Source organism: Silurus meridionalis, chromosome 19 (genome assembly GCF_014805685.1).
Source record: "Silurus meridionalis isolate SWU-2019-XX chromosome 19, ASM1480568v1, whole genome shotgun sequence".
NCBI classification, from domain to species: Eukaryota; Metazoa; Chordata; class Actinopteri; order Siluriformes; family Siluridae; genus Silurus; species Silurus meridionalis.
Window position 1 is genome coordinate 14,959,403 of NC_060902.1, and position 19,633 is coordinate 14,979,035.

Consider the following 19,633-nt stretch of genomic DNA (forward strand, 5'->3'; position numbering starts at 1 on the left):
ATCCTTCCGACAATCCCACCCGTTTTTCGATAATTCCCGCCCCATGCACTATGATTGGTTAGAATGTCACACTTTCCTCAGAACTGTCCAATCAGCAGCATGCATTTGGACGCATACTACTAGCCAATCCAATCGCCGTTTGTCGGAGTACGGGTGGGAAAGGAAATCAACCGCTTGCTGCGGGAGCGGAGAACGGACGAATCCGTACCTGGACCCTTTCTGCACCGCGCCTCTCCTTCAGCTCCTTCTCCTAACATCAGGCTGGTAACGTAAAGAGTTTCCGGACATGATGAGGGGACGGGTGGTGCTGCGTTTGTGCAGCTGGATGTGGTTGTTTTTCGCCGCTTTGTCGTGTGGAGTTTGGGCTGACGGCTTGGTGAATGAGGATGTGAAGCGGACGGTGGATCTCAGCACACACCTCGCCAAAATATCCAACGAAATCGTGCTGGGGAATCACGGAGACTCCGCGGCGCACAGCTTCACCGTGGGCCTGGAGCCCGAGCTTGGCCCGCACCTCGCCTACATCGGAGCCACAGTGAGTCGATGCACGCTAACTAGCCGTATCGTTAGAGCGTACTGAGGCCGGCTGTATCCCAAATATCTCATTATTACACACAAGTGTGCACTACAGAGCGCTTTGACGCCATTACTCCTTATCAGACATGTAGGGAATAGGTAGATATTTGGGACACGGCCGAAGCCGGCGCTAACTCAAATAACTACATTCAAACACAACTAATTTATTCAAGTAATTACTGACCCTTACCACAGAGTAATACACAAACCAATGATATTATTACGTAATAAATTAAATGGCTTGTTAAATTATTTAAAAAAAGGAATTAGCCATTAGCAAACGCGGATCATTTATTACCGCTAGCATCATTAGCCCAGCTAGCTTATTTAAGATTATTCTAGGTTAAAGTATCGGTGACTAGAGGGAAAGTGCACAATTATAGTGAAATAATATGCATAATTGAGTGTAAGGTGTAAACGTCGTTTAATTCGCGTGTGTGTGGACTCGTTAGCATTAGCGCGCGCGTCCTGCAGCACGCCACTGTCTGCGTGACACGTAAGCGCTGTGTGTGTGTGTGTGTGTGTGTGTGTGTAGGAGACACTTCCGGGTTGTCCTCAATCTGCACTCTCAGAAACTTTTCACGTGGGGCGAAAATAATAAAATGTAGACATATTTCGTATAAAACTTCCACATCAGTCAATCAAAATGCTTGTGCTGCATTGAGCGTTTGTGCTCGTGTTGTTCACCAGGGCTGCATCCCAAACGACTTCCTGTATCTGTCCTACATTTTTACACTCTGGTCTCTCTTTCTACCCAGGCGAAAGGTGAAGAGGATGAAGATGAAGCTTTGGAATTGAAGGAGACGTCTGTTAAAGGACAAAGGTGGGTGCACCCAGTGTTTCTTACAGCAAATGGTGCTATAAACTAATTGACAGGGTATGCAAATAATTTATTTTGCTGTGGTGAGCCGTGCATTTCACAACCAGGTCTTCAGTGGTGTCCTACCTGAATCAATCCAGCTCTTCATACAATCATTATTACTCCACAGCAATTGAAACCATCAGTATTATATATAGCATCACAGCCAGGTATCTCATGCATCGAGAATGAATGGCATTAGTAAAGCAAGAAACTCAATGAACACAATTCAGCAAGTCTCCTTTCACTGCAGCCACAACTGCACCGTCTGCGTACATCACCTCTAACCGAAGCATCTGTAGTAACCTAATAAAATGCAGGGTTATGGGTGTAATAACTCCTCATTTATGTCTAGGATCGGTGCTGATGCAAAGAGTTCTTACACGTGAACAAACTCCTCCCCTCACTCCATCTCTCGTTCTCTTGCAGCGGGACGTTCTTCCAGGTGCAGCTGCCCTCCGCCTTGTCACCTGGTGCCAAGCTGCGCATCAAGTTGGAGATAGTGTACAGCCACTTGCTCACACCGTTCCCCACTCACATCACTCAGGCCGAGAGGCAGCTGGTGGTTTTCCAGGGCAATCACTACTTGTATTCGCCCTACCCGACCCGTACCCAGACCACTCGTGTGCGCCTCGCCTCCAAAACCATCGAGAGCTACACCAAACTGGGCAACCCGAGCAAAGCCGATGAGGTGATCGAGTATGGCCCGTTCAAGGACGTCCCTGCGTACAGTCAGGTAAACAGGATATGTTGGAGTCGCGGAGCTTCTTCTTTCTTTAATTGCGACCTCGTTGTTTTCCTTCTTTGCTTTTCTTTTGCTTTTTTTTTTGCTCTTTGGGAAGTGGAGGAAGATTTGGACTTATGACTTAGATTTATGCAACTCACCTGCAAAAATTAAACAAGACTTCCTCAGAGGAAGCACCTGTGTTTTCCAGATCCAAAAGTCTCTTCACTTAGCATTTGGGTGTTTTATTTATTTATTTTAATATATCCTAAAGGTGCCCGACTTCAAAATATTTTTCCAATACTGTATAAGAATCATAGTTTTGGTGTGGCCTATTAAGTGACTCAGTGTACACTTTATTTCTGCAGGACACCATGAAGATCCACTTTGAGAATAATTCCCCATTCCTCACCATCAGCAGCATCACACGCACCATCGAGGTTTCTCACTGGGGCAACATCGCCGTGGAGGAAACAATCGACCTGAGACACACAGGGGCATATCTGAAGGGGCCGTTCTCCCGCTACGACTACCAGAGGCAGTCTGACAGTGGCATATCCTCCATCAAATCCTTCAAGGTGCTGTCACTCGATGAAATGAAATATTTTACACAAAGTCTTTCTTAGAACTGGTTTAATTTGTATTCAACATACTAAATATCCCTCTTCTTACAGACGATCCTTCCTGCTTCTGCTCAAGACGTGTATTACCGAGACGAGATCGGGAACATCTCCACCTCTCACCTGCAGGTTCTAGAAGACTCGGTCGAGGTTGAAGTGCGCCCCCGCTTCCCCCTGTTCGGAGGTTGGAAGACGCACTACATCATCGGCTACAACCTTCCCAGCTACGAATATCTCTACACCTTGGGTGCGTCTTTCACCATGAAAAAGTCATATTGCTGATATTGCATTCATTAAGAATAATTTGAATAAATTCTTTAATAGCTCTCATTAATTTTTAGCTTTTGTATATTTATTGCATGATTCTTTTCGCTCCATAGGTGATCAGTACGCTCTGAAAATGCGCCTGGTTGATCACGTGTACGACGATCAGGTTATCGACCTTCTCACTGTCAAACTGATTCTCCCAGAGGGAGCAAGGTAGCGTGTTGGATTCTCACCAAGTGTTTAGAAATATGGAGACTAATAATCATTTGGAAAAACTTTGCACTCATTGTAACGATGCTGTTGAGCAAATGAATGACGTTCTCTGCTATTCTGCTCAGGAATGTTCATTTGGAAACTCCATACCCCATCGAACGAAGCTCCGACCAGCTGCACTACACCTACCTGGACACCTTTGGCAGGCCTGTTCTGGTGGCCACCAAGAAGAACCTGGTGGAGCAGCACATTCAGGACATGGTGGTAAGACTCGCTTTATAAATTCAATCAAATTACAGTGGAGGTGAAAGTTCATTTATGTTCATTACATCAGTGCTGCAAAATGTTGTATTTTTTAATGATCATACCAGAGAGGGTGTTGATGGGAAAATGTCTGATTTTTAAATGTTTTGAAAAAATTTGTTTCCAATACAATTTTGTGAATTATCTGAAGGCACGTGGGCAAATGTTTTGTAGGCTTGACAGTTTAAACAACGAATTTCTTAATAAAAGGATAAAAAGTGTAGCAGTTGTTTTTTCACTTTTGGGAAATTCGATTTTGCCCTAATCATCACTAGCTATATCTTGTATAGTGTTGCTATTGTTTTTGCAGTACTGAATATAATACTAATATAACCTGTATTAATTATTATTCACCTTTGTGGGTTTGTTATATTTCCAGGTTCACTACACCTTCAATAAAATCCTAATGCTGCAGGAGCCATTGCTGGTGGTCGGTGCATTTTATATCTTATTCTTCACGGTCATCCTTTACGTTCGCCTCGACTTCTCCATCACCAAGGTGCGAACCGCTCCTTCTTAATCCGAGTTATTATAGACATTCAGCAAATACGGTCTCCTTTTGATAACGTAGTTATTTATCTCTTCTTTTCTACTGTCCTCTAGGACCCTGCAGCAGAGGTGCGCATGAAGGTGGCATCCATCACGGAGCAGGTCCTGACTCTGGTCAATAAGAGGCTTGGTCTGTACAGACACATGGACGAGGTTGTGAACCGCTACAAGCAGACACGTGACACGGGTGCTCTCAATGGGGGCCGTAAGAACTTGGAGGCTGAGCACCGCACCCTCACTAACGACATCACGGGTCTGCAGGCTCGCCTTAAAGCTGAAGGATCTGACCTTGCTGAGAAGGTAATGGATACAGTGATGTATTCAAATACAATCAACTCGAAATTAATGCCCACACTTACTGAAGATCACGTGATGGTCAGTAATCGTTCAGGTGGAACTAACTGTTCTAAACGCTTTCCCCCACTCAGGTGGGAGAGATCCAGAAGCTGGACGGCCAGGTGAAGGACCTGGTATTGCAGTCCTGTCAGGAATCCGAGCGCCTCGTCACCGGGAAGGTGAAAAAGGAGGCGTACATTGCGTCAGAGAAATCGCTGACCGCCAGGAGACAGGAGCTGATCTCGCGCATCGACGGCCTCCTCGATGCTCTTTAATCCACGCACCACACACAAAAAAACCGTTCCGTGCTGAAACACACACAAAACCTCTCGTACACGCCTTTTTTTTTTTTTTGTGCACTACGTAAGTGTGTCTTGTCTTTTTCATCCTGTAGGTTGTGTGAGAGGGGTGTGTACATACACATTTACTCATCCCTCAAGATTTCTTTTTGTTTTTTGTTTTTCTGATCACCAGGGAAATGTCTCAAGTCATGCCTCACGTTACATGCATTTTCATTTCCTTTTGTTTTTTTTTTAAAAGAGGACAACAAATTCAAATGTTTCCTCTCCAACTTTATCTGCTGAAACATTTCTTTCCTTCTGTGTATTTGGCACTTAATTACTAATCTTTTTTTTTTTTTTTTTGCTCTGCCCTGAAACAAATGCAAAAATACCGAAGCTCTGAACATGGTGGATGGCACGTGAAATTTTCTCCCACGTATTTTTTATTTTTTGGTTTCTTTCTTCCAGGTTTTTTTGTATAATTTTCGTTTTTTTGTAAACGATTTGCTTTCATACCATAAATTTAGTGGACAAACACCAGATGTGTGTGTTGGGGGAAGAAGAAAATGTTGAAAGTTCAAGATTTGGAAAATAAAAATAAACAGGTTGTTATAAAAAAAAAAAAAGTCTTGTTTCTTTTTCCTGGTAAAGATTGTTAATTTGAATTGACGTTTATTCGTTATATATTATTTAATGTCGTCGAGCATTTATGTAAATAATTCGTTCCTCTTACCCCTGCCATGATACTGACACGACCTGTGGACGAACTTTTTTGATAGCTTTACCTGTGAGTTGTCACTTATTCTAACAGCTATTCTTAAGGCAGAAACTCAAATTGACAATTACTTGTGGACACTGGAGACATTTTTCAGTCAATGTTTTCTGACCTCAGAAAAGACACTCGTTTTTTGTTTGTTGTCTTGTTTAGATGTTCCACAACATTAGCTGTAACTATTACAAAAGGTTTGTGTACACATTGGATTCATGCAAACGCTTGTACTTGTACATCTCTCCAAAGTAAGTATTTGTGTCAATGAACATCTCATTCCCATCAGAAAAGTCCTTTTGTCATTGTTCACAAACAAGATCGTCAAAATGTTTAGTTATGTTGTTGTACAGTTTCAGTATTTCCTGATATAAACTACGGTTTGGATCACAATGACTGAAAATACACAATGTTCTTATTTATGAATTTCAATAGCACAAATTTATTCTTTGAACTAACTGATCATTGGTTGATCTGAAGTCTTACACTTTCCTTCATTATTGACATTCAAGATTTATCTGCACAATTCAAGTCACATTTACAAAAAAAAAACGTTCAATAGAAATTTTAGATGACCATTTTGCATTCAAAACCAGTATAATATATTTTGATCAACTCGACATAAACAACTGATAATGTAGAAAACAGCAGACACTTGTAGACAATCGATTAAATGAATGTACCAAAGCATTCCCAATTTGAACAAAGCAACAATAAATGTTTTCATGATGTGCACAAGTGACGAAATAATGTGGCGTTTGAACAAGTAGTTTTGAGAATCTGAGGAACGCTCCAAAGCAACTGAGAGAAATTAAAGAAAAATCTGTTGTGCTTGGAATTATTTATTTAAAGTTGCATATAATCACCACAGGGTGGCGCCAATCAGCCGCATAAATGTCCCTAAACTAAACGCTGTGAAAAATGGCTCATAAATTAATAGGAAGATTTGCTAAAAAAAATGTTCTTGAACATTCTGTACTGTATACGCTGCCTTTCAAGTGGTAGGAAGACCTTGTTTATACTAAAATATGTATTCAATATTACGCAATTAATGTGTGAGAGAAAAAATGTTTACTTCTGTCTGGAAACCATCCCTCATATAGTGATAACCATCAGAGGTGTGTTTTAGTGGAGAGCCGCCGTGTTTAATCCCAGTGCAGCCAATTCACCTTTAGGTAATAAAGAGTCAGATTTGCCTTCAGATTCTGCCACTTCGCCTTCATGTGTGACGGCAATTCCTCGCTTTGTTTGTCTCTGTGTCTACAGTTACACTTCTAGCTAAGCCCAAAAAATAGCAGGTCTAATGAAGGCAGGGGCCAATCTGAGGCCATCACTTCCCCCGAGAGGTCAGGCTGAAGTCATTTCCTGGGCCGAAAGAACAAGATCCCCTCTCGGCTCTCTGTTATAAGCACAAACGTATTGTGTACGTGCCGTACAATAATCATCTTGCAGAATATACACTGCAGGGACACCAAACGTCGATGCCTCAGGATAGTGAATGCACACATTAGTGTGAAAAGTGTGTGCATGTGGTTATTTTTTTTCATTCTTCAATTCATCCCGCAGTGTGGGAAACGGTTTAAAACCTCCCTTTCCACACATCAGCAGACATGTTATGATTATGTCGGAATAGTTTGTTGGTAAAATGCACGAACAAACTGTGGAAATTTAAGCACGAGGTCGCAACAGATGCCGGGTTTGATGTGCCACATGTATTTAAATTCTCAAAACCACACACAGTTTTCCAGATCCCTTAGCTGTATATGCATTTTTATTTATTCTTTTCTTGCTGTCATGTTTCGGATGTCATTTTTTTTGGTGGACATGTCAGAAAGAGGAAAAGGCAAAATGCAAAAAAAAGAATCCCTGTGATAAGTATAGCTGAGAGAGCTGAGATAGTTAAGGACTTTGCTTCAAGGTTCAACCGCATTCAGGATTTAAACTTACAGCCTCCTGTTTAATAGAACTGAGTAAACAGTAGAAATATAACTGAGGAACTGAGCTTCGTGAAATGATTCTGTTTGGAGCCATTTCTGAAGTCAGATATAGATGCTCTTGCAACTATAAATGTGCTACTCTGAGTGTAGTTATACTGTAGTTGTATATTTAAAGTCTAATGTAGGTAACTAACAAAAAAAATTCCTCACAAGTTCTTCGGAACGTAAAAGGTTTGATTTCAGAAATAAATGCTATGTAGAACTAAATGTTTTTTATGGCTATTTACCTTTATTGATAGATACATGCATTCCTTCCTGTATAGTGACCAACACACATAGATTCACTCTGTTGACTATTGGGACACCGCCCTTTACCAGCCATATGTACTTCTACCCCAAAATATTATCACAAAGATGGAAACACACATTTATAGGATGCCATTGGATGCACTAGCAGCCAGCTCCATGAAGATATGGTTTACATGGGAAATAGAACAATGACTGCATTCCAGTACTCCTCACCTCATCACCTCACCAAAATCAGTACCTGACTTTACTAACACCTTTGTGGCTGAATGAATCTCAACAAATCTCCACAAGCACACTGGAAATTTTAGTGGAACATCTTCCCAGACGAGTGGAGATTATTATAACAGCAAATAGGGACTAAATGTGGAAGGGGATGTTCTTTATATCTTTATTGATAGGTGGGACAGACAGACAGACAGACAGACAGACAGACAGACAGACAGATAGATAGATAGATAGATAGATAGATAGATAGATAGATAGATAGATAGATAGATAGATAGATAGATAGATAGATTCATCTCAAATTCACACAAAGAAAAATCCGCATTAATAATACTTGATGTTTGTTAACCCCCCCCCCATTCCCCAAGTGTACACTACTTATTTAAGTGTGTGTTCATATAAGAAGATCAGATTGACAAGCCTGAAGTTCGTTAATGTATTTTTTTTTGTCTTTCTGTCCTTACCACTGACTTTCTCATTTTGCTTTCTTTGTTTTCTGACTCTCTCTGCTTTCTCAGCCTTTCTCTCTCTCCTGCTGAGTTCTACAGGCCTTGTTGTGCCAGAGTTGCGGTTGAGCTGTTGACCAAACCGGAGCTGAAATTCTGTTTAAACCGGAATCCACAAGCAGCACTGTATCCTGACGTGGTGTACTGTGAAAGCTGCCATGCACACACATACACACATGAGGTGTGTGTGTGTGGGTTACAGGTTAGATGAAACCATGTGGTCGTGCTCACTTTCTCTCTCTCTCACACACACACACACACACACACACACACACACACACACACACACACACACAAATTCTCTTGTGTGTCACTTAAAGGCTTAAATGACAGCCTCTGAAAATGTAAACTTACATTTAGACAACTAAAATACAAAGCAGAGGTTCGAGCTAGCTGGTGTTAATTAGTGATAGAGAAGTTACAATAGCAGAAAGTGCAAAGCAGGGCTGATGGATTGGGCTGGCCATGGCTCACCTGCAGGCCTTCCACACACACACGCACACACACACACATACACACACACACACACATGGGCACACTCCCTGACAGCCTGCAGAGAACAGTCAGTGTCAGTGAACAATATCCTGCACTGTGCACCTCGCAACTGAGCGCGCTCATAAATCACCACGGTGACAGAGCCACCGCCCTTACTGTCCGCACTCCATCACACACACACACACACACACACATATATGCGGATAAATGTGCACCCATGTGCAGGCTGTCGAAGAACCTCAAACAGTAATGCTAGATGAAGGAAATGTCTTTGAGAAAATCTTCAGCTTGTTATCCTAGGCTCCTTTTTCATACAACTATATGCACCTCTTGTAGTCTTTTTATGCAACCCTGCTAAACAGCCTGTCTGTGTGTCAGGAAAGCGTCTAATAATGTCCAAATTGAATGTTTCATTTAATCCCACCCGTTCAGATCCTTCCAGCGAGTCAGGAGAAAATTGGCATCTTGCAAAAAAACACCAGCTGCGTTTTGGACAAGGAGCAGGTTGTGTACAAAATGTAATGAAAGACAGCCACCACATTACAGTGCACAGTACTGTAATACTCATTCAATGCTTCAATCAACTGTAAAACTTCAGTCATCCACATTCCTGGAGCTCCCATAGCTTTCTGATGTAATAGCAACACTGAAAACATTTTATGAGTTAAAAAAAGATTTCCAAATGTATAGATTTCTTTTTTTGGTACATTAGTATTAAAAATACATGGAAATGTATTTCTTTTTTTATTGTTGAGATCCCTGACAAGGTGCCACAGCTGAAAAAATAGTTTAGGTTCACCTTTAAACTAACAATGACTTGAAGACACATCTCACTCATTCTTGGTCAGTTTCTCCATTTCAGGCCTGGAGATAACACAAAGACAGCAAAAAGTGCATGAAAGATCTCCAATGTTTATTAACAAAAAGTGCATATTTAACCCTCCTTAACCACTATGTGATCATGGATTTACAGTATGTGATGCATATGCGATGTTATAAACGTTGTTGAAGGCCATACTGTTCTTGTACTGTTCTTGATACATACATAAGCATTTCTCCTAAAGATATGACAGTTGCAACATGATAAATATGCAATGAAAGATAAGAAGTAACTGAAGCTATTTACGTGAGTTGCTCCTGGTAGAATAACTAAACAACTGAGTTGGAATATTACCTACATACATACATTGTATAATGTAACTTCACAAAATTTTGGGTCCAGGGCCTACAGAGGTGTGTGAAGAGTCATCCAGGGGACCTGTGAATAATTCAGATTTAACCCAAGCATTAATAGCTTAAAACCAAGTGTCCTTTAAAGAAATTTAGCTTGGATTGATTTTTTAATTCTGTGAATCACAATTCCCAAACAGCATGAATAAATAACCTGAATATTATTTGAGCTTATTAGCTTGAATATCTCAATTTATTATTATTTTTGACCACTAAATGGGTTCCGAGCCTCGAAAAGATTGAGAAACCCCAGAACTAAGAATCCAGCCTTCCAAGCAGGTACAATCCTACACGCATCACTCATCTGTGCACAGGTGGATATACTGTATGACCCCTAAATGTCCACACTCTGAACATTCATCTGTCGTATCCTGGCTTCCTTTCCTCTCTTTTCTCCTCTGCTCTCATCTTTCCCCTCTTTCCCTGATACACACACACACACACACACACACACACACACACACACAGAGCCACACAAGCTTTCAGTGCATTCTGCCACTTTTTTTAAGAATGTGTAATTTTGCCTTGAGCTTATGAAAAGCGAGCACGATGGTTTGGAAGTGGAGGCCGAAGGCACGACAATGGGCTCTGTGAGCGAAGTCGGTCTCAGCCATTTCACCCTGACAAGCACTCATTTGACCATTTGCTCTCTCTATCCCTCAAGAGAAAGGTAAAAAGGGAAAGGTGAAAAACAAATCAGGATTGACAAAGAAAGCAGGAGGCACCCAAAAGACAGCAACATTAAATACTGAAAGAGTGAGAAACAGAAAGAATGAGAAAGAGAAAGAGAAAGAATTGCAGAAAGGACACTCTCTTTATCTTTTTAGAGAGCCAGAAAGAAACTGGCAGAGAGAGAGAGAGAGAGAGAGAGAGAGAGAGAGAGAGAGAGAGAGAAAGGGATGAAAGGTCAGGTAGGTGTGTGTGCCATGCAGGTGGGCAGGTGTGATCAGGGCGGTAAGTGACAAGCAGATGGCAGCGTCCGAGGGACACAAAGGCATGGTCTGTTCCACCCTTACAGCTGCAGGGGGCGGAGATGAGCAAGGCTGACAGACAGACAGCCGCAGCAGAAGACAGAATGGAGGGAGGCAGAAAGAGAGAAGGAAGACTCCGGTGGAGAGACTTCAAAAGCAGGATTGGGTCCTGGGTGCAGAGAGATGCATTCTTTCCGAGAAAGGACGTGGGAGGGGGAAGGGAGGCAAAGGGACAGATATATAGAAAGAGGTGGAACATCAATGAAATTGTCTGAGTGTGTGTGTGTGTGTGTGTGTGTGTGTGTGTGTGTGTGTGTGTGTGTGTGTGTGTGTGTGTGTGTGTGTCCATCCAGTGATGTTTAGCAGCACTATCTGTGTATACACATGATGTGAAGTGTGAATTAGCTTGATTCCATCACAGTGTGATCATCAGTAGGTTCTACTTAAGCACCAACTTGTGCTCTTTGCAAAAAAAACAGGCTCCTCAGGGGTTCTTTGGGTGTTCTTTGGGATTTGGGTAAAAATGTTGTGTTCTAAACTGAATTTTACTGAGCAAACAAACACCTTAAGGGTTGGAAACACCTTTAAAAAACAAAACAAAACCATACATTCATAAGGAGCTTTGGTTTAAGGACTTTGCTTTACAGATTCTTTACCCTTTTGAGGTCTACTTAAATTTTCATAAAGCGTTCATAAAAGGGGCTTCTCTAATCTAGTTTTGTTTACTAACCTGGGATATACTGAGATCCTTCTCAGGCACATCACTGAATTATTAGGCGATAGTAAAAGTACATCCTGAATCCCTTTTAACTAAAATGTTGTCTGAAGAAACTTTGAAGCGTGTGGCTTCTGAGGCAGCTGCTGTCGTATTGGATCATTTATTTGTTTGTGTGTTGTGTGTTCTTGTGCACATGCATTTTTACATCTTCATGGATTATGGTCCAAATCTTCAACTAACAACCTGCGGTTTCCACCACATGGCATCCCATCAAAGATTCTTTGCACTGGGGCCTCCACAGGGAGTCTCCTGTCTCTGCTGGCCCATCTCTACCGATAGTGTGTGTGTGTGTGTGTGTGTGTGTGTGTGTGTGCGTGTGCGTGTGCGTGTGCGTGTGTTAGATCCTGCTCTAATGTTTTTTAATGTGTGTGAGTTATTCTTTGCCTCAGCGGGAATCAGGTTCAAATATCCAGCTTCCTGTCAGAGTATCCTGTGACTTAGCCATCTGAGAACACAAGCCATTTGAGAACCATTCCATTACCACTGTATTCCTACCTAATTTAGACCATTCCTAAGCATGAATGTTTATTACAGTACATCATTTTACAGAATTTATATGTTAGATTGTAAGATAAGCAGGAATGAACTCGGTAGTTTTGACTGTGATCTCCTTGGACATTCTGTACATTTTGAGGATTACCTCTGCTACTATTCGGCTTGGCAAAGGGGGATGTTGCTGTTCCTTAATGATGTTTTAACGTGCTCAATGTTTTCATTAATTACTTAAATAGATGAATACTATTAAGACCTTATTACTAAAAAAACTATATATGGATTCAATTTCCTTAGCGGTCATCTTTCATGGTGTCTATTTCCTATAGATTTTGTCTTCAAATACTAGATGTCTCCAGTGAGTGCATGGTTTGCCTTCTTTCTAGTTTTGCCTCTATTTCCACAGCATTCCAGGACAGAACTGTCAGACACACACACTTGGACACACGCTTCCTAGTACTGATTAGAGGAACGAGGGCACTTCCCATAGACCACAAATCTAACCTTTTTCTTTCCAGAACAGACAATTTCCCCCCACTTCAAAACTGATAGGAAGCCCAGATAGTCTAGTAAGCTTAGCTCTAAAAGAGATCCTTCTTCCTCCACTGTTTAATGCACCTCTCTATCACTCTCATGTACTTTCACTCCTTCTTTCCCTTTCCTTTAGCTACAGCTGTCCATCCTTCCTCAAGCTGTTAGCTCTTTGGCCTCCACCTGCATGAGAGAGATTTGAAGATGATGCCAGGTGTGCTGGCAAGAGAAGCAGTGACGCCATTGACCAGGGCAGCGCTGACGCCTGAACTTGGCTGATGGGTAGGAAGTAGCCTCCTTTTATTGCTGCTTCCTGTCTCGCACCCTCTCATGTTTACCCCTCTCCTGACCCGCCTGCTGGTTGGTCTGACCTGTTCCTTTATTATCTAACCTCTTTCCAGTTAGCCAAATGCCTGAGCTGACTTTAACAGCCTTTTGTGTTGGTGCAAGGGAAGTGTATTGGCCTGTTGGCCTGCAGTCAAGGGAAGCTTGTGCCTTCTTGCTGAAGATTCAGACTTGAAAATATTGTAGGGGTGATAAACGTGTTCAAGCATTATATCCTTATCAGGTATATCCGTAAGTGTTCCACGATCAAACGTTCTCAGAAGATTATCTTAGATAAATTGGATTCACATTTAAATGCTGCGACCTGGCATTGTTTGTAAAGCAGGTTTAAATAGTCTCAGATGTTCAGTATGCTGTATGTTTATTAGACAGTTTGGCTCTTATATCATTCACGTTCGTGTGCAATGTGGTGCAGTTTTCTTTCCCCGTTTCACACTTCTAAAATCACCTGTAGTTTCAGATGTGCGTATTATCCTATTGTGTTATTCTAGTCTTATTTATACTGCTGAGATTCTGTTTCACTAGTTTAATAATTTACGAAATACTTATACTTGACAAATTTTGATCTGAAAAACAATGTGACTATTTGGCTCTGTGATGCAACCAAAAAGTGATTGAGAAGGATTTTCGAGGACCTTGTGTTTTTTGGAGTGCGCCTCTGTAGAGATGTTTTTGGCAGAGCTTTTTGGCAAGGTGATGGTGGGTTTTTTTTGGAAGTTGATGCTGGAGGTGGGTCGGAGGTTTGGATTTGGAAAAAAGAGAGAGAGAGAGAAATAGAGAAAAGAGCAAAGAAGGCAGTGCAATGTGTCACCTGCCTAATCGAAAGAGCCTTTTTGGAAAACATAACCGCAAAGCTAAAGCTAGTTGAGAGGAATGCCAGCAGGCAGCAGGAATCTTTCTCCCTCTCCCCCACCCATCGTACACTTCCTGCCAGAACTCCGCACACTTCCTTTGCAGCCACTGGGAATCCCAGCTGGGACATTCCAACCATGAAATGGAGTCTCTATCTCTCTCAGTGTGCTACACACACGTACTGGAGACCTGTATGATTCAGCAGTTCATCTCGTATGAACATGCACAAGTTGCAGGCTACACCTTGAGGAGCTGTTTTTGGCTTGATAGAGATATTTCTCTTTGACCACTAGAGGTCGCTACACTACAAAGCACGAGAGGTAGAGCGCTTTCCATCAATCCCTTTGCTTTTTAACGTCATTACTGATGTTTTTTTTTTCCCCTTCGACTCTCTGATCACGCACAGGCTTCGTAACTCGGGCCCGAAACTCGTCGCACTGAAAGCAATTATTCTGATGAAATCAGCTGAAATTAAACGGTGCAGAGACGCAGGCCGTGCACGCCAGCACTCGGGAACGCGCGTGAAGGGTGAAAGCAGCGCGCTTTATGACTTTGTGGTTGACCTTTTCGGGTAAAAAAAAAAAAAACGAGCTAATCCCCCGGTATAATGGACCCGGGCGCCGATATGGAAAAAGTGCGGCGCTGTTATCGCGGTTGCCATGGAGACGATCGGAGCTCGCACGCCGGGAAGATGGCGCGTTATTAAACAGGGGAGTTTGTGTATATTGGACCAGGCGCTTTTTTTTGTCATAAGTGTCACTCAGGGCTGCGCTCTGCTACCTGCTCCATTATGAATGGAAACCCTTTTTCTTTCCAGCATAAAGTAAAAGGGCTGAAGAGCACAGTTAGACAAAGAAGTGTTTTTTGTTTGGTTTTTACTGAGAGAACGTGTATCTACAATATGAACACACGAAGATCTGCTGACATAAACATGCTAATAAAAACATCCTGGGCCAGATGAAGCTAATTATTAAAGACATTAATCAACTCTGCTCTAGATTTAACAAATATGGTTTAGCAAATCGACCAGAACTGGGGATTGAGAAATGTTTTACCATGTGTAGAAAATAGTTAAGAATCAATGATCATACATGATACGAAGAAAAAAAATATATATATATATATATATATATATATATATATATATATATATATATATATTATTATTATTATTATTATTATTATTATTATTATTATAAGGTTGATTATGGTGACGATGAGCATGCTGAAGATTTTATTATTGGTATTATTATTTAAAAAATGAATTGTTTTTGCAATAATAATAATAACTATAATAATAATAACTATAATAATATTAACAACAACAATGGTAATAATAATAATAATAATAATAATAATAATAATCATAATCATGATAGTAATTCTTATTATTAATAGTGTTTTTATTATTTTTAATAAAAACACTCCATGTACACCTTCTACTGTAAGATCTTATAATGCTTTCTGGGGTCTATTAATGGCGTAAAGGTGAGAAAATACCGTGGAGGCAATGTTTCCCCCAAAGAGTGTGTTATCATTTTGCTGTGGTAAAAAAAAACCCGTATTCTTCACAATAGCTGATGTAATGTTTCTCCACAATTTACCTGCTGTGTAAAGTAGAGGAATTCACTCAGGCCTGTGTGACTAATGAGCAGTGAAGCCTGAACTTCTAAACGCTTTTGGCCCACTGTGTCCTTCTCCCTGGCCAAAAGAAAACATCCCAGAGCTTTATACAACTGACTGCTACTGATGATAGACTGAAATCTCAAGTGCACATCTTGGCAGCACAATTATAGCCTTGGTTTCTTCATGTGGTCATAATCATTATAAGAATGATTGACCCTGGGAAAGTAAATGTTATTCCATTTGATCCTGTTACGTGTTTATTACATTTACATGATACTCATTGTTATCATGTTGCAATGCTCATATCAGTAGTTTTTGCACATAAAAAGACGCCAAGACCCCATCGAAACATGCTGATTAATTCTTGAGAAAACTTTTAATGGGGAGCACATAGTCTGATTTCTTTATGGCTGTCAAATGAGAGATAAATGACTGTTTTTTCCTCCTCCAAATTCGGATTTTTCATTCTTGAGCCGCGTAATAAAACATGGTGAGCAATAAAGCAGTCACATGGAGCCATGCAAGGAACAAGAAGAGGCACAAAAGGAACAAAAAAAGCAGCAAACGCATGCAGGCGATGGTTTGGCTGATATGGATGGAAGCGGATAAAACGAGGGAAAACAAGCGCTCGGACCAAACGGGCTAATTTCACCCCTAATACAACATGCTCCAAAATCTAATGAGAGGCGGGGAATCAGCCTCACAGATAGCTATCATCTCAGCGATATGAACGATGCTGGAGCGCATTCATATGGTAAGCGGCGTGTGCGGACGGGTGTGTGCGTGCGTGCGCGCGCGTTCGCCAATGGCCAATAAAACCCCTCTCAAAAAAAAACAAAACAAAAAAAAAACAAGCTCATATTGGCCCGTTTAAATGTGTAAATATTTCTGCCCGTGTGTCTTTATCAACCTGCGCGATCTAGACCCCCCCACCCTCCTCCTCCTTCCCACCTCCCACTCCACCACCACCACCACCACCACCCCCTTTTCGAATGATGCATTAGATGCGCTGAATGTATTTGTTGTGCCGGGTTTCAAAAGGCACCGATAATCTGCGCGCCTGAGATAAGAAACACCAATTTATCCAGCGCCTCTGCGGAGCCCCGCATGCAGCCCTGTGCGCTCCGACACCTCCAGCGCCGAGCCGATAACGATTAGGCCATTTATTATCGGCGCAGGGAACAAAGATGGGCTCGCACCGATGAAATATTACCACCGGTTAATAATGAAAAGAAGAAGGGCCCCGGCATCTGATGCATGCATATATAAATAATAACTGGGAAAGGCTGTAATGTGCATGAGGGAAATAAAGAAATAATCTGAAATGAAGAAATAAATAAAATGAACATAATAATACGAAGAATAAGAATACGAATAACCATCATCATCATCATCATCATCATCATCATCATCATCATCATCATCATTTTTGATCAAGTAAAACTAATCAGAAAACTTTTTTTATTTCATTTTTTTGCAACAACTTGAGGAAACCCCCCACACACACACACACACACACACACACACACACACACACACACACACACACCGTTACAACGCACTACTTTCTGCACAACTTTTTTTTTTACTTTCATTCATATTAGAAATATACAAATATATATGCATTAGATTTTTTTCCCTTCTACTTCTATTTTTTTTTCTTGCTCATGCGAAGTACAGGCCCAGCTTTGATGGACACGGTGAGATGGAAATGTCACTGTGTGTGGGACATGAGGAAAAGAGCAGGCAGAGCAGACGAGCTCAGCACAAGCGCCTTTATTAGTCTAAAGTGTCTGCGCCTCTCCTCCGGTTTGATGTGCTGCTGGAGCTGCGGCTGATAAGCGCTTATCGCGCGCGCATCGTGACGGAGCTTCTTTTAGGCCACGGCGGCGACCTGAGCCGAGGACAAGTTAGCATGACAAAAGAGTGCATTAATAATAAAAATAAAAAAAGAAAAGAAAAAGAAAAGAAGGAGAAGAAGAAGGGTATACATATACCCTAAATAACCTGGATCAAATGCATGAATGTTCATACACACATAGAATGTATTATTGTTATTGTTATTGTTATTGTTATTATTATTATTATTATTATTATTATTATTATTATTATTATTATTATTATAATTATTGGTGTTGTTGTTGTTGTTATTGTTGTTATTGCTGTTACTAATAACTAATAACTTACCAGTTCTTTTTCCATTAGTTTTTCTGCCTGTCATTATTTTTAAGCAATAACATGCTGTGCATTGTTATTGTTACTGTTATTATTATTATTATTATTATTATTATTATTAGTAGTAGTAGTAGTAGTAGTAGTAGTAGTAATATTATTATTTGTTGTTGTTTTTGTTTTTAGCAGTAGTAGTTTAGTCCGTGCAGCAAAAAAAATCCTTCTGTACTTTTTTTTTTTATATACCTTGAAAAAAGTCTTTACAATGCACTTAATATGTTTACGATTTAATATACATCATTGGACTTTGGAAAGCTTTTCGAGTTCATCTCTAAACTTACACTCCATGCATGTTTGTAGATCAAGTCGTATCAGATGATACAGAAGATTAATACCGAGTGAAAACAATGCAAAATATAAATTGGCTACTGATTGAATGAACACTGAGGATTATATGGGTTAAAATGTGGATGCTTTAATTAATTTTTATTCAATTTAATGCAAGTTTAAGAAAATAAAATAAAAATTGCTTGGGCCCTCGTGCTTGGCCCCATGCTGGTCCCTAAGTGATGGTAAGTAATGGATCAACACCTCTACAATCCTCATTATTGTTGTGCAGAAATACAAGTTTTATGTACATGGCACCAACTCTGCAATCGAGTGGCCAAACAATTGTCTCTCCCCTCTTATCTTTCATTTTAGCCTCATTGAAAAGAGGAGGAAGAAAGGATAAGCTATTTTTTTTTCTGAAAGGATGCTGATTTTGATCGTAATCCCCGGTTTGACTGTCGGGATATAGCGGACGGTGATGTGGTGCTGACAGCCGATTTGGCTGTTTGAGCTCCAAACACAACAGGCGCCGTTAAACATCGGCATTAACGATTTGGTGCATTTGTTACACAATTGAATTAATGCTGTTAGAGTTCACTTTTATTCCTCTCTGCTTCTGCTTTCTCCGTGGGGACGTGATGAGGTGGCGGCGGTGGCGGCTCGCGGCCCTGCACCTGCCTCGCGCAGCCACACACTTGCGGAGCCCCGGACGGTCTCGTGCCAGAGATTTGGCTTTGCTGCAGCGGCTTTGCATGTTTTAAAACTCGGTGTCATGCGTGCATGTGTGTGTGCGCGCGCGTGTGTGTATGTGTGTGTGCTTCTCTTCATAAAAAAAAAAAAAGGGAGGAGGTGAAGGAGGTAGGGTCAGCCGCGAAGTCGCTTTATGTATTTTTTCTTCCAGCCTATCACTTTATCGACACGATCAAGCAGGGGGATTGAATTAATTAAGCCAGTGTCGCCTTCTAATGCAAGCAAAAGATATACATATTCAAACCACAAAACAAAAAAAATAAACAATAAAGCATCTGCAGAGCAGGGAACAGGGGGCAAGTTGATGCACAAGTCACAAAGCTCCATACTCTATCCACTCTATAGCCATTTTACTCCGACTAGGTCTATTAACTAGGAGACATGATATCTCAAATAATGCATTGCAAACAGATCCATCCTATGAGTGCAATCTTTGCCAAAACGCAGAGATGAATCCGCAAGCTAGACATAACATGTATAGCAATGCGCATGCTCACGTTTGATTAGGTGCAAAGGGATAAATAATAAAACATGCCAGCACTTTAAAGTCCAGATCCCGGCTACTGAAACCTCGAGCCTACAGTGGACAT

At 41.1% G+C, this 19,633-nt stretch overlaps 1 protein-coding gene across 1 annotated transcript; it reads left to right on the plus strand.

The window, feature by feature from the left end:
- The first annotated feature begins 132 nt into the window (after nt 1-132).
- On the plus strand, nt 133-5,354 carry rpn1 (ribophorin I). Its single transcript, XM_046875657.1, has 10 exons — nt 133-535; nt 1,335-1,399; nt 1,865-2,171; nt 2,528-2,737; nt 2,834-3,026; nt 3,160-3,259; nt 3,385-3,523; nt 3,942-4,061; nt 4,166-4,411; nt 4,540-5,354. Exons 1-10 carry the CDS (start codon nt 287-289, stop codon nt 4,720-4,722), a joined length of 1,812 nt encoding a protein of 603 aa, XP_046731613.1. The 5' UTR covers nt 133-286; the 3' UTR covers nt 4,723-5,354.
- Nucleotides 5,355-19,633: the final 14,279 nt, after the last annotated feature.